The sequence below is a fragment of the Colossoma macropomum genome, unplaced genomic scaffold, assembly GCF_904425465.1.
Source record: "Colossoma macropomum unplaced genomic scaffold, Colossoma_macropomum, whole genome shotgun sequence".
Taxonomy (NCBI): Eukaryota; Metazoa; Chordata; class Actinopteri; order Characiformes; family Serrasalmidae; genus Colossoma; species Colossoma macropomum.
Genome location: NW_023494786.1, coordinates 12,568,016 through 12,582,462, shown reverse-complemented (window position 1 = coordinate 12,582,462; position 14,447 = coordinate 12,568,016). Strand labels below are relative to the sequence as shown.

At 42.7% G+C, this 14,447-nt stretch overlaps 1 protein-coding gene across 1 annotated transcript in view; it reads right to left on the bottom strand.

Annotated features, from left to right (window-relative positions):
• LOC118826915 (alpha-2-macroglobulin-like) overlaps nucleotides 1-14,447 on the bottom strand; it is a 33,873-nt gene that overhangs the window by 7,986 nt on the left and 11,440 nt on the right. Inside the window, exons 13-24 of the mRNA XM_036597980.1 lie at nucleotides 14,187-14,399; nucleotides 13,913-14,062; nucleotides 11,325-11,450; nucleotides 11,027-11,129; nucleotides 10,785-10,914; nucleotides 9,192-9,417; nucleotides 8,978-9,104; nucleotides 8,757-8,878; nucleotides 8,559-8,610; nucleotides 8,354-8,437; nucleotides 572-748; nucleotides 68-143 (exon numbers count right to left, since the gene is read on the bottom strand). Of these exons, the coding sequence (XP_036453873.1) occupies nucleotides 68-143; nucleotides 572-748; nucleotides 8,354-8,437; nucleotides 8,559-8,610; nucleotides 8,757-8,878; nucleotides 8,978-9,104; nucleotides 9,192-9,417; nucleotides 10,785-10,914; nucleotides 11,027-11,129; nucleotides 11,325-11,450; nucleotides 13,913-14,062; nucleotides 14,187-14,399 (1,586 nt within the window). The remainder of the gene's footprint in view (nucleotides 1-67; nucleotides 144-571; nucleotides 749-8,353; nucleotides 8,438-8,558; nucleotides 8,611-8,756; nucleotides 8,879-8,977; nucleotides 9,105-9,191; nucleotides 9,418-10,784; nucleotides 10,915-11,026; nucleotides 11,130-11,324; nucleotides 11,451-13,912; nucleotides 14,063-14,186; nucleotides 14,400-14,447) is intronic.

Sequence of the window (14,447 nt, the reverse complement as noted above, 5' to 3'; positions counted from 1 at the left end):
TTATTGCTGAAAAAAAATGATCATTCTTTGTCACATCTATCAGCTGAATATGTCTTGACTTTCTCACCATGTATTCCCCTCTCCTCTGCCAAAAGTGCTGTATGCACCACTGAAATGCTTGTAGTTCAGTTGCCTTTGATATCCTGACAAGGGAAATGATTTTTAACCTGGTCAGTTCAGCAGTTCACAGTCTACTCATGATGGCTAAAGCCAGAAACATACTCAATGCAAGTATGCAAATGCAATTGACAGCACTCTGCAAACACACTGCAAACACTCTGTCCTTCAGTACAAACACACCATGAGTTCTTACATGCAGTAAGGCGATTACAACTCTCAGTACTGAAGGGGGCAATAGAAGACAAACCTGTGAGGGATGTACTGTCATTCTGACAGCCTCAACAGATAGGTTTGGCTGTCAGTATAGCGCCCTCTGCTGTAATCCTCAGAATGCAGCTCGTGCTTGCGTTACTACGTGTGAAACTCTGCATAGCTTGAAGCATCTGTGTTTGTGCCCTTGCAGGAAGTATGTTTCAAGTCTAAGATTCTTCATGAAGAAAAGTTCTCTCACCGCTCTTAAGGAAACCTGTAGCTTTCTCACGGATGGCTGCAGTGAGCTGTCCAGTGTTCTCCAGGTACTGAAGAATGTAGATGTTGGGGGCGAGGAGAGCAATGTTTTGTTCTCCACAGCCATATGGCATCTTCAGCAATCCATCAATATTCTTTAGTGCACGGCCCAGTATGTCTCCTACAAAAGAGTACAATAACGTTAGTTATGTATTCAGACAAATGATGCACCCAGTAAAATATATATGCTGTTCATGAACAATCCAGACCAAACTATTAAATCCAATTAAGAATTAATCTACATTTCATGTTTGAAGCCTTACTTCCACAAAATATCTCCTCCTTGGCTCAAAGTCAAATTTTCCAACTATTGGACATTGTTACTGTAATTGACACTGGTTCAGTAGTCTCTCATGTTTTGTTTGTTTTTGTGTGCTGTTGCCTGTGACCCAAAGAAGACAATATATAGTGCAGAATTTTTTTTTCAGGCAATTGATGCCAGCAGGCATTGTTCCTGTTTTCTCATTCTCACACAGCTTTTATAACATTTTCATGGAGCAGCCTGTCTGTTCAGCTGAAGGAGGCACACACTGGCGTAGTGCACTGGCATGCTGGTTAATCTCTTGCAGTGGTAGTTCATAAATCCCTCTGCCCAGCGTACACATGACAAATCTTTGTTCACTAGGAAACAGCATGATTGAGCTGTGTTTCACTAAATCTTAGCTCAGTGAATTGTTCTAGACAAAGTTCTCCAACTTTGATGGCAGGGACAGCATGGTGAGACATGGCGGCAGAGAAGGTGGAAGAAAATACGGCGAAAGTGAAAATGAAACTGATGAAAGGGAAAGCGGCGAAGTGGGAGGCAGCATCCATCTGGGGCAAGGGAAGATGCCTGGGAGCCCTATTTCATGCAGATGCGAAAGGCCATTTAGCATTGCAGCTGGATGGAACCAGGTGTACCTGAACCTGGAAGAAAAAGCACTTCAAGTGTTTGTGAACTTTCCAGTGGTGGCCCTCCAGCTCAGCTCCGTTACTGGCAGCCAAGTGAACATGAAAGGGAAAAAGCAGTTTCCAATCATTCTGGAAGGTCTGAGCTGAGTGCATGAATTCTGATTTGAAGCCATACAGGAAGCCTGTATACTCGAACCACGACTTTTTGTGAGTGAAACCACTGGTGTGGTAGGAGCTGAAGATGCAGCACTGGTGGATGGATCCCCAAGGGTTATGGGCAACACAATGGATGAAAGAGGTGACAGATAATGTGGAGGGCAGCAATGGTGAGTACAGTGGAGGTTTGTGTTACAGTGGAAGTGGTGCCTTAGTTATGGCAGCAGAGCGGGTCAAGGTTTGCTGAAGGGCAAACAGAAGCAGTTATGGAAGCTTTTGAGACATTATAGTGACATCTTCATGGCAACAGAGGGAGACTGTATGCAAACCAATTTGGTACAGCATAGCAGTAATGCGACTTTGCCCTCAATGGTTCCCATTAGTAAAGAAAAAGGCCAACGAATAAAATTACAGGATATGGCAGCAGTGGGGATATCAAGCCTTCGAGTAGCCGCTGGGTGGCACCAGTGGTCCTAGCAAAGAAAAAGGATGGAAGTTGCTGGTGAAATACCAGTGGCTCAACATTGTAACCAAACCTTGTAACTCATCTGCTCATGCACATTGATGATGCTTTGGACTGGTGGAATGGGTATTGGGAGATGGCAAAATTGAGAAAAGATGATGTTCGTGCTGGGTGATGGAGTTTGGCAGTTCATGGTAATGGCCTTTGGCCTTCAAAATACATTGGTGCCACGCAACCTGCATAAAACGGTGTTGGGTACAGTGCATGGTGATTTTATTGGCCGGGTTGTCACCTGCACATGGAACTCATTGTGTACTGCTGCAACCTTTGCACAGCCAATAAAGGATGGCCACAGCTATCACATGATCCACTGCAGTCCCTCTGGAGTGCCACAGTGGAAAGAGTAGCCATGGATATTCTGGACCGCTTGCCCACCGCCAAAGCCATTGGCCACCACCAAATCTGTTTCACACCACCGAATGTTCTTGTGACCATGGATCATTTTCCTATATGACCCCAGACCAGAGCAGAGTCATGACGGTGGAGCGGCTGGTAAAGGAGTTTTTTGCTGGTTTGGTATGCCAGAGAAGCCCCACAGTGACCAGGGGCATAATTTGAGTTGGCAGTCATGGCTGAGGTCTGCAACCGGCTGGACATCTAAAAGACACCAATCACACCTCTTCCTCCTCAGAGTGATAGTCTTGTGGAGCATTTTCCTGGAATGCTCACTGCTCAGCTGGCCATCAACACTGATCAGCATTGGCACGACTGGGACCAACATTTGCTCCTGGTCCAAGTCAACCAGTTTACTCTCAGGAGTCTGTCAGGGTCAGAGGAGGAGAGCATTTCTAGAGTGGAGTATGCTGAGGAGTTTCACCTCCATCTCTCTGTGCATCAGCTTGAACAATCTTCAAATCAGGAGACGTTGCAGCTCCCCCAATACCTCTACTTATCGTGTCCGCTGTAGGCCCTATTGTGTCCATGTGTCATGCCTTCTGTAGCGGAGACCGACATCCCTCACTCCGTCCAGCACTCAAACTCCCAGAATTCAATGGGAGGTCACATGATCAGGAACACGCAGCCATCCGCCTACCAACGTTCACGCTCACCTGATTATTAATTGTTTACACCTGTTTCAAGGACTATAAATGTTTGTCTACCATGTTTTGTCTTTGTGAAGTATTGTTACATCCCTGTGCATTACCGAGCCTTGCTTTTGTGTATTGACTTTCCAGTTTTTGATATTCTGCCTGTTTTTGTGTGACTTTTGCCTTACCCTTTTGGATTCTGTTTTGATTTTGTGTGTACCCTCGACTGCTTGTACTTCGATTACGGATTCTCCCTACATTAAAAACATTTTACTATAGCCTGCTCTGCGCTCGTCTGAACGTTCATCAGCTGTCACATAATGCTTAGCCATCATGCAGACGGCAGAAGTGGAGGCTATGCAAAAGGCACTTGCTAACCAGGGCCAGCTTCTTGGTCAGCATCAGCAGCTCTTCGTTGGGTTTAATCAGTCTGTGGATGATTTGGGACGTAGACAAACGGAACAACAAGCCCAGCTGTCACAACTCTTGACGGGCATGAAGGACTTATCTTTACAGCTGCAGTCACTTTGTAATATTCAGCCTGCTACACAACCCACGCAACCTACTGCTGCCTCCGCTGAGACTGTTAATCCTACAACCCATTTTTCCGTAAGTAAACCAGACAAGTTTGATGGCTCGCCGAATAAGTGTAGTGGGTTTTTACTACAGTGCTCGGTTTTCTTTAGTAATTCTCAGCCAAGCTCCGATAAGGCTAAAATAGTATTCGTCGTTTCTAGGCTCACGGATAAAGCGCATGATTGGGCCATGGCAATTTGGCATGATATAGAGAATATCACATACCAACAGTTTGTAACTGAATTCCGGACTGTTTTTGACCATCCACGTGAGGGGAGAGCATGTGGGGAGTCTCTAGCCAAGATACGTCAGGGAAATCGTTCAGCGACCGCTTATGCATTTGAATTTCGGACTCTTGCAGCCGGCAGCAGTTGGAATGAGCCAGCTCTCATCGTAGCGTTTCGTAACGGACTTAATTCGGACATTGTTACAGAATTAGCATGCAGAGATGACGAACTAACTTTAGACAAGCTTATTGCACTTGCCATACGTCTGGACCAACTCCTGACAAAACGAAATCCATGCAAATCATCTCACATCAGCATGCCTGATCAGCGAGAGAACCCACCCGTTTCTGGAGATCCAGCCAGAACCCCAAGGAGTCATTACTCTATGGAACCCTTGCAGTGCGATTTCTCCAGACTGTCTCCTGAGGAAAGACTTCGAAGACGTAAGGGGAGTTCGTGCATGTATTGTGGCGCTGCTGGTCACTTTATACGTGACTGTCGGGCTCGCCCGCACAAACTTCAGGCGCCGACCCCTAATGTGGTGAGTGCTCCCACAGAGGGGTTGGTTAAGAAGTCTTTTGTAATGCCTATAACCATATACTGCCAAGGTATTTCTGCCGTTTTTTCAGCGTTAATCGATTCTGGAGCAGAGGGCAACTTTATCCATGCGGAGCTGTTTCAAGAGTTGCAGATTCCACTTGAGCCCCTGGACAAGCCACTCAAGATTGCCACACTGGATGGGGAACCCGTTGGACTTGGAACAATTTCTCACATTACACTACCCGTCAGAGTAGATGTTAGTTCCATTCATTCTAAACATATACAGTTTTTTGTCATTCTCGGGCTACCGTGGTTAGAAAAACACAATCCACAAATAACATCTTGGTCAGATTACTGTCATTCACATTGTCTTCAATTTCCTACCAATAGCCTTTGTTCTGCATCTGTTGAAAGCCCCAACAGTGATATCCAGGTACATATTCCCACAGAATACTGGTTTTTAGCAAGAAGAAGGCCACTCAGTTACCACCACATCGTAGTTGTGATTGTGCTATTGATCTGACAGAGGGAGCTAATCTCCCAAAAGCACGTATCTATCCACTCACACAGGAAGAAGAGTGGGCTATGGAAAACTACATAGAAGAGGCTTTAGAGCAGGGATTCTTTAGGCACTCTACTTCTCCCATTGCTTTAGGGTTCTTTTTTGTGAAAAAGAAGGATGGGGGTCTTCGTCCCCGTATTGATTGTCGAGGGCTTAATGAGGTAACGAAGAAATTTCTTTATCCTCTGCCTTTAATTCCGGTAGCTGTGGAACAATTGCATGGTGCAAGATTTTTTTTTACCAAACTAGATTTAAGAAGCGCTTATAACTTGATCAGAGTTAGAAAGGGAGATGAATGGAAGATTGCATTCCTGACCACTAGGGGGCACTATGAATACACTGTTATGCCTTTCGGATTATCGATAGCCCCCTCAGTCTTCCAGTCTTTCATTAACGAGGTACTCCGAGACATGATAGTCAAGTTTGTTATCGCCTACATTGATGACATTTTGATTTATTCGGCAGATTTTGAGACGCATGTAAAACAGGTGCGCCAGGTACTTCAACATTTACTCCAAAACCATTTGTATGTGAAGGGAGAGAAATGCGAATTCCACACGAGAAAGGTCTCATTCTTAGGCTATGTTATCTGCGAATCCGGGGTAGTCATGGATGACCATAAGGTGGAGGCAGTTGTGAACTGGCCTATACCCGCATCTGTTAAGGACCTGCAGAAATTTTGGGGGTTTGCAAATTTTTATCATAGATTCATTCGCAATTTTAGTTCCATTGCTGCTCCTCTCACTGCTCTCCTAAAGGGTGCAGCTAAGAAGCTAGTGTGGAATCCCAATGCTGAAAATGCATTTCGAAAAAATCAAATTAGCATTCCCCACAGCCCCCATACTCAAGCATCCAGATCCATCTCTTCCATTCGTGGTAGAGGTGGATGCATCTGAAACTGGGGTAGGCGCTATACTGTCACGGCGTAGTGGAAACCCATCACATTGCTTTTTATTCACACAAGCTCACACCCAGTGAACAGAATTATGGCATTGGTGACAGGGAACTTTTGGCAGTTAAATTGGCTCTTGAAGAATGGAGACATTGGTTGGAGGGTGCTAATCATTCTTTTCTTGTGCTTACAGACCACAAGAATTTGGAATATGTACGTAATGCTAAACGCTTAAACCCTAGACAGGCACGATGGTCACTGTTTTTCTCTCATTTTCGTTTTAGTATCTCTTATCGACCTGGTTCCCGCAACACCAAGGCAGACGCACTTTCCAGACTTCACCAGGGTGAGTTGCAGGCAGAGAGGGGAGAATATGAGCCCAAACCCATCCTCCCTCCTTCAGTTAACATAGCTACCATACGCTGGGAGGTCGATGAAGAAATTGAAAAGGCACTAGAACACATTCAGGTACCACAACATTGTCCAGGTACCAAGACTCATTCCTCTCTGTCATCAGGTCACCCTGGTGAGACATGTACTCAACAACTGCTAACTACCCGGTACTTGTGGGAGACCATTCCCCAGGACGTACACAATTTTGTAGCGTCATGCTCAGTATGCGCACAAAATAAGACTCCTAAAACATTATCTGCTGGTAAACTGATGCCCCTTTTGTTCCCTGAACGTCCATGGTCACACATCGCTTCGACTTTGTAACTGATTTACCACCCTCTGATGGTTTCACTACCATACTCACCATCATAGATCGCTTCTCTAGAGGGGTTAAATTCATACCTTTCGCATCTCTCCCTACCGCTTTTCAGACAGCAGAAGCTGTATACACACACATCTTTAGAAATTTTGGTATTCCTGACAGGGGCTCACAGTTTACATCACGTGTCTGGTCGGGCTTCTTTGAACACATAGGTGTAAACATCAGTCTGACTTCTGGCTATCACCCACAGACCAATGGTCAGTGTGAACGAGTAAATCAAGAATTGGGGAAATTTCTCAGATTGTATTGTCAAAACAACCCATCAGATTGGTCCAAGTACCTCATCTGGGCAGAGTTGGCTCAGAATTCCTTGGTTTGTTCTTCTACCGGTTTAACGCCTTTTCAGTGTATTTTAGGATATCAGCCATCACTTGCACCCTGGACTGCTCAAGCTTCTGACATACCCGCAGTTGATGAATGGATGCGACGGAGTGAGGAGGTATGGGAGCAAACTCATTGTCGCATTGAAACAGCTCTGCAAAGATATAAGGAACAAGCTGATCGTCATCGTGGCGAAACCCCTCTCTATCAGCCTGGAGACCGGGTTTGGTTGTCGACCAGGGACTTCAGCTTGTGGCCAATTTCCACAGTCGGTATCCTGAGAAGCCTGCCCATCGCCCTAGAGGTTGTCCTAGGACCAGGACGTCCAGTTCCTGAGACCCGTTCCAGGATCACTTCCAAAGACTCTGGTACTGTCCAGCACCGCGGTGGCTTTCGGGGTCCACCTTTCCGTGCCTCTGGTCGCATGGGTGGAGGTCGTCACGGGCGGCCTCGTTCATCGGCCGGCCCGGACTCCTTGGGCGGGGTACTGTCATGCCTTCTGTAGCGGAGACCGACATCCCTCACTCCGTCCAGCACTCCAACTCCCAGAATTCACTGGGAGGTCACATGATCAGCAACTCTCAGCCATCCGCCCACCAACGTTCATGCTCACCTGAGTATTGATTGTTTACACCTGTTTCAAAGACTATAAATGTTTGTCTACCATGTTTTGTCTTTGTGAAGTATTGACAACTTGAACAGTTGAACAGAGTTTTTTTAAAGTTGTGTGGGTGGGACAACCCACATCAGCCTTGTGTTTACTGAAGAAACTGCTCATGTATGCACTACCCAACATTGGAACTGCCCAGGTTACGTCAAGAAAGCCCAAACTTTTGCATGTGACTTTAGGCAGATAGATTGTTGCACATGGATAGTAGGGATTTGAAATCATCTGACGATTAGGAATTGGGAGAAAATGTTGCTGTTCTAGATACATTTGGTCTGAAATTGTTTTGAACGTGGCATGTTTAAAAGGCTACAACTATATGTGGTTTCTGCTGGGGAAGCCACAGCATAAGCCTATGGCATAAGTGACAGATGAAATAAAAGCACCATCATCACAGTTTAGCTAGTTTATATATATAAAATATATATATGTGTGTGTGTGTGTGTGTGTGTGTGTGTGTGTGTGTATATATATAGGTTCTATGTAGAAATATTTGATTCTACAGATTCATCATAGAAATACACTTTTATGTTACGAAATTCTTCATCCTTAATGTTTCATTTCTTACCAAGTACTGAAACAGAAGCTCGTGCTGATCCCTTGATCACATCTTCAGGAAGAACCAGCTCCATCTCCTCTGAAACACTGTTACCTGTGAATGAAACAGGCAGCTCCATCTTTCCTGAGCAGTACAGTATTTTGTTCACCATTAGTGTGAAAAGTAAGCATGTAAACCAGGTATAAATGAAAATGTTAAAATGTGTAGCACAAACCCTGTGGACACAGCAACCAGCTCTGGCTCTTGGTCTTTTCAGATCCTTCAGCCTACATGGGAAAATTAAATGTTTAGATAATAATAATAATATTAATAATAATAATAATAATAATAATAACAATAATAATAATAGTGATATTAATAAGAGAAGGAGAAGAGGAAGCAGACTCCATAAACTTGAAAGTTTATTTTCTACCTGTACAATCAGGCTCCGTGTGACTGTGTCAATGCGGCCTCTCTCAGGCACACTCACAATCTCATTGTCACACACAGCCTGTGACTGTTCTGCCTCAGCACTGACTGTCACATTCAGGACCCCTAAAACACACCAAAAGATGCAGAGAGGAGTTTATTAGCACAAAAACAATTCAACAGAAATGTGAGATTATGTCTGAACTTGAGAGGTTTAGAACTCACCAAGCACAGAGGGAACAAGAGTCCATTTGAAGGTCTTTCTACCATTTGCACACAGACAGGATGAATACTCTCCATCAGAGGAGGCTTTCAGAGTGTAGTGTGAGGAAGGAGCTGGAGTCACTTTAACCTGTCCGTGAAGCACAGGAGATCAGCTTACTGTGGATGTGAAGTGATGAGAGACTGGTGAAGACAGAAAATGTTGATCTTACAGTACCATAATGCACTTGGAGAGATAGTTGAAGACAGTGGCCTTCAGCTCAAACTCCTCTCCCCGGATGATGGAGTAGGGCAGCGAGAGCTCCAGGAAGAAGGGCTGGAAGACACGAAGCTGAGCAGGAGAAGCCACTCCCAGACCTCTAGAGGACAGACAGAAAGCGTCCGTCTCCCAAGTGGTGATAGTGTCAGGAACGGTGACAGGAACCTGTGCTGATCCAGATTCCCTGTGGAAAAGCAGCACTTGCACTTAGATTATTAACAGAAATCTAAAGCATCATACATTGTTCAGTTTATAACATGTATAACCTTTTTTTAGATCGAAAAAAAAACTGTAAAAGTGCTTGAAGAAAATTCACAATGAAAATTAACAAGTATCACCACCATAAATTTAACCTAATAACACAGCTGGTCACTTGTAGATGAGTTTGATGCAGTCAAACCTCCATGACAACACAAATAAAACTGACCAGCAGACTGGCACATTACGTTCACCATTCAGGCCTCAAGTGAGGAAAAGTTGATATGCTTGTCTTAATGGCCACAAAAACAGGCCTGGACCTCAATTAAAAAAAAATAAGTTTAAATCACAATCACAACATTGCTCAGAAAAATCACAACTGTATATTGTGGTGCCATGATTTAAATCACGTTATCACTGCTAGCCACATGTCGGCCACAACATGCAGATGGTCATTTAAAAACATGCACACAAACTTGTGTGAAACTGAAAGCGGAATTGGATTTATATTGAGGCGAGGGGGAGATCTATTCAGGTAACACAGTGCTGTAGAGAAGCGTGCTCGCCTGAAACGGTGGATGTATTGAGGGAGTTTTAAACAGGGTGTAATGGTTTTGGTGAAGTATTGTTTATATATTTGTATTGATTAATTTTGCTCGTATATTTGTTTTTTCATGTTCTTTGAACACCAAATTCATTATATTTTTCTCCTGCAGTGTATTGCTTTATTTTTCCTGTTTTTCTTCTGGTCTTGCATTTATTTCCAGCATATTATTATTAAGCTGTGGTATGTTCCATTTATGATGGGTGGGGTGGGAAGGAGTACCTGTATAAGAGGGTCCAGCTCTCATTTTCAGAGCTTCACTCTGTTGACACAGCTTTGTGAGCATGTATCTAGTATTTAGCTCTACTTGACTTTAGACTTATTCCTTTATGTTGCCCTAAGTTGGTTGTTTCAGTTCTTCTTACGTAATACGTAAATAATATTGTTTTTTACTGTAAATAATTTTGGTCAGGTTTATACTGGACTTTGGGAACTGAATCTATAAAAACTGAAACCATCTGCTCTCTATATGCTCCCTAAAGACCCTCGACACAGTACCTCCTGATATTTTGTTCAAATCATTCAGCCCTAACACCAACATAACCCAATAAACTCACGGCTCATTATTCAGTTAGTATTATGCTTACTATTCAGCAACTGCTATAAATATTTGCTATCTTCTACAGAACTAACAGTCTCTCTTGAAGATTAAGGAACCTTTGTTATTTTATCACAGTTTAATTGTTTAAATAACAAACGCAATAAAACACAAAACATAAGATCATGAATTAATTTGCTGATTCACTAACCCCACTTCAGCAAGTTGCCATATCCAAGTTTCTGGAAAGAATTTGCGAACTGTCTCAATAGGTTCAGATTCAGGGGTTGAGTCCATCACACGCCGTGCAAAAACTACAGGAGGGCTGAATCTGAACCGACCTTAAAATTCACAAAAACATGAACAATCAGCATACCTTATTCAGAGACTGCTAAAAGTTGCTGGATATAGCCTTAAAAAGAAATTAATGTATAAGCGTGACCTCCAACAGACCTTGACGACGAACACCAAAGCGGCGATGATACTGAAGACGTCTGTAGAACCAGCATTCTGGATTTCTAACAGCCAAATTGGTTGCCATCTTGAGCCCCACACCCTGCCAGATAATGAAGGTCATAAACCACCATCTTTAGTTCCAAATAACATTAACTCACTTTAACATTTACCTCTTCAAGTAATAAATGAATGTTTTCATTGACTTTAGATTTGATTGTGATTATCTAGTGTATTAAAATTTGTACACAGTTATTTACACAAACATTTACACAACATATGACAAACGGTCAGTTACCTTTATAGTGTTGTAAGCGTGGTCTATCTGTGTGTCCCATCTGGGTCTAACATGCAAACACTCCTGCTCATCTTCAACTTCATAGTTATAACCTGACACTGACTTCACTGGCAACAAGTTAAAGACCTAAGACAGACATATTAATAATTTACTGATTATTATCAAATGTCTTTTGCAAAAAGTCTCAAACACATAAAAATCCTATTTGTGTATATTAACTTGATGTAAAAAGGTATTTTATCTATCAGCCACTTTCTCTGTTGCTCCAAATGTATGCAGGTTGAATAGCAATGTGAATAAAGTCATACTTTAAGGAACAGCTTAACCTCAAAAATCACATTTACACTGTATGAAGGGTTTCATTGTAAAACGCATTACAGACCATTGTAGCCTTTTAAGACTTTTCATTTTTCATGATGTTATTTTATGCTGTTAGGAGTGAGCTATACACATAAAAGATATCAGTGCTATATTATGATTAATAGCACCTTTTTTTTAGAGAACTACAACAAACAGATACACAACATCTTGGAATGAAACACATCATACATGCATACACAAACACACATATATATACACACACACACATATACGCACACTCACCCTGACTGCTGACATCATTAAGTACACCCCCTTGTATCTACACTCTTTGTCAGCTCATCTAGCCATATATGAGCACTATGTAGTTCTCCAATTACAGACTGTAGTTCATCTGTTTCTCTGCACACTTTGTTTAGGAGTTGCACAGATTAGTCAACTAGTCAACTTGTTGACTTTAGTGCTCACTACCGACGCTGTAAAGTTGATGTTGATTAGTCACTGATCACATAATGACATTATGATTCTATGACACTAACAACATGGATACATCAGAGAAGACAAGAGGTCTTGGTGATTCCCAGGGCATGTTGAAAAGGGCTTGTCAAGCCCTACTGACCAGCGTAGTTTGGCTTCATTCTAACACTTCTCTGCTGATCTACAGTGCTTTTAAGATCAGATATTGAATCCCATTATCTCTTGTTTCCCGAAGACTACAATAAAAATGTCTTGTGATTTTGTAGAGGGGGCATAGTGGCCTATAATCCTGTAAAGTTGGAAGTCGGTAACTTTTACTTCCCCGAGTTACAGCGCTCTAAATTTCTCTGGCTCTCCAGACCCCCACTGCAATCGACCACCTCGGCAAGGGTGTTAAAAGTTGGATACAAATTTGCGAGATTCCAGGGTCCATATCTCTGGTCCTCTGAAGGCTAGCAATGCACGTCACATTCTACTGACCTGTGGAGTTTGGCTTAATCACTGATTTTTAAAGTTGGATGTTGGACAATCATGCCAGATAATTACTCACATATTGCTGCACACTGAGTTAGAACACACAAGTAGATAAATGGTGTTAGTGGAAGTGTCATGACTGGTTTGTGCAGCAGCACTTAGCCTAGTAGCTAACTTAGCCCATTCACAAACCAATAAAGATAACTTAATAAATAAATAATAAATAAATGCATAGCTAAAAAGAAAGAATTAGACAAAGTCTGAGAAAAAACAATGGTAAACGTTGGAGCAGCTCTACAGATGTGGAGGGAGCTTCAAATCCAATGATCCACATTTCTGCTTGATTTATGATTTGATTTTTGAAAGTAAAATTAACCACAAGGCTATGAGGGAAACAGTAACACTCCGTAATGCATATGTCATGTCACTATGATGTTACAGCCAGGCTAACGTTAGCTTGTTTTCAGTGCTAAGGCTACTGGTTAGTGTTGTTTTATTTGAATGTTTCTGAAAGTATCTTTGTGAAGTGCCCAGGCAGTCGTACTGGTTTGATGTTTGTCCTGATATTTATGTGTGTCTGTGCTCTCACAGCTAATTGTTCTCATAAGTGGTTTGCTGCTTATTTAGCACTATTCATGAAAGGTTTTGTTATCAAACAAACATCTGAGCACTGAAATAAGTATGTGCTAGTTGCCGTGGTTGCTTGTCTGCACGTGCACAACCACCTCCTCTGCAAGGAGGGGCTTAGCTCTTCTAAATCCTACCTACTGCAGCTATAAAGAATCATGTTTAGACATTGCTACATTTGGCGCTTCCTCCATTTTGGATCTGCAGTGCTGCTCTATGAAACTGCTCACTATGTCATTTATTAAAATTAATGCACTTTCACATACAAATGTATATGTCTTTAGATGAAAAGGTCTGATGTATACTGTTGTATCTATTTGCACTTCCATGCACTGGTCTAAAAGCTAGGGGCATGCAGTTGACATCTGTGCACACCAATGAGCCTTTCAGATGAACTGAAAAATATTCATGTTACACATTTTTTTCTTAATTATTCAATAATTTTGTTGACAAACAGTGTTTGACAGCCCTGCTTCCAGGGGCCCACTGCCCTGGACATTTTAGTGCTTTCCATGCTTTAATACACCCATGTCAGCTGAGTAAGGGGTTGGTAATGAGCACATTATTTGGATCAAGTGTGTATGGATCAGGCAAATGGTAAAACGCAGCATGGGAGGCTCCAGAACCAGGGTTGGATTAGATTTTAACATGTGTTGAACATCTAGCGTTGTACGAGTAAATCTGTACTTCACCTCACTAACACTGAGGCGTTTTCCTGGCTCCATGATGAACACACTCTGATCCACAGCGCTGAGTCCACACAGTGAACCAGGCAGAGCTGAGAGCTGGAGAGTGTTTTCCTCACCAGGAACTGCCTCAGTGGGAGAGAACTGCAGTGAGACCTGAAGATCATGACGGTAAAAAAATTTTATTGCTTTTTCCACAGTAATGATGACAGATTGCAAGCCACCAATTATCCTAAAATATAAAAACAGAGAAATAAAGATCCAAACATGTCAGCATTACCTTGTGTCTGAAGCATTTTTCAACATTAAAATTCTTGCTAGCAGCGATGACGTTCTCACTGGGCAGCACACAGTACACCAGAACCTGCACTACAGGAGCCAGTTCAGCATCAACAGACAGTCTGAATGAGACTTTTCCCTCTATGAGCTTTTTGGATTCTTTCACTTCAACTTTCTCATAACCATGATGGACTATGGCTCCTTTAGACAAGACCTGCACCAAAGAACCAAACTTAGTGACACACAACAGCCAACTGTGTTT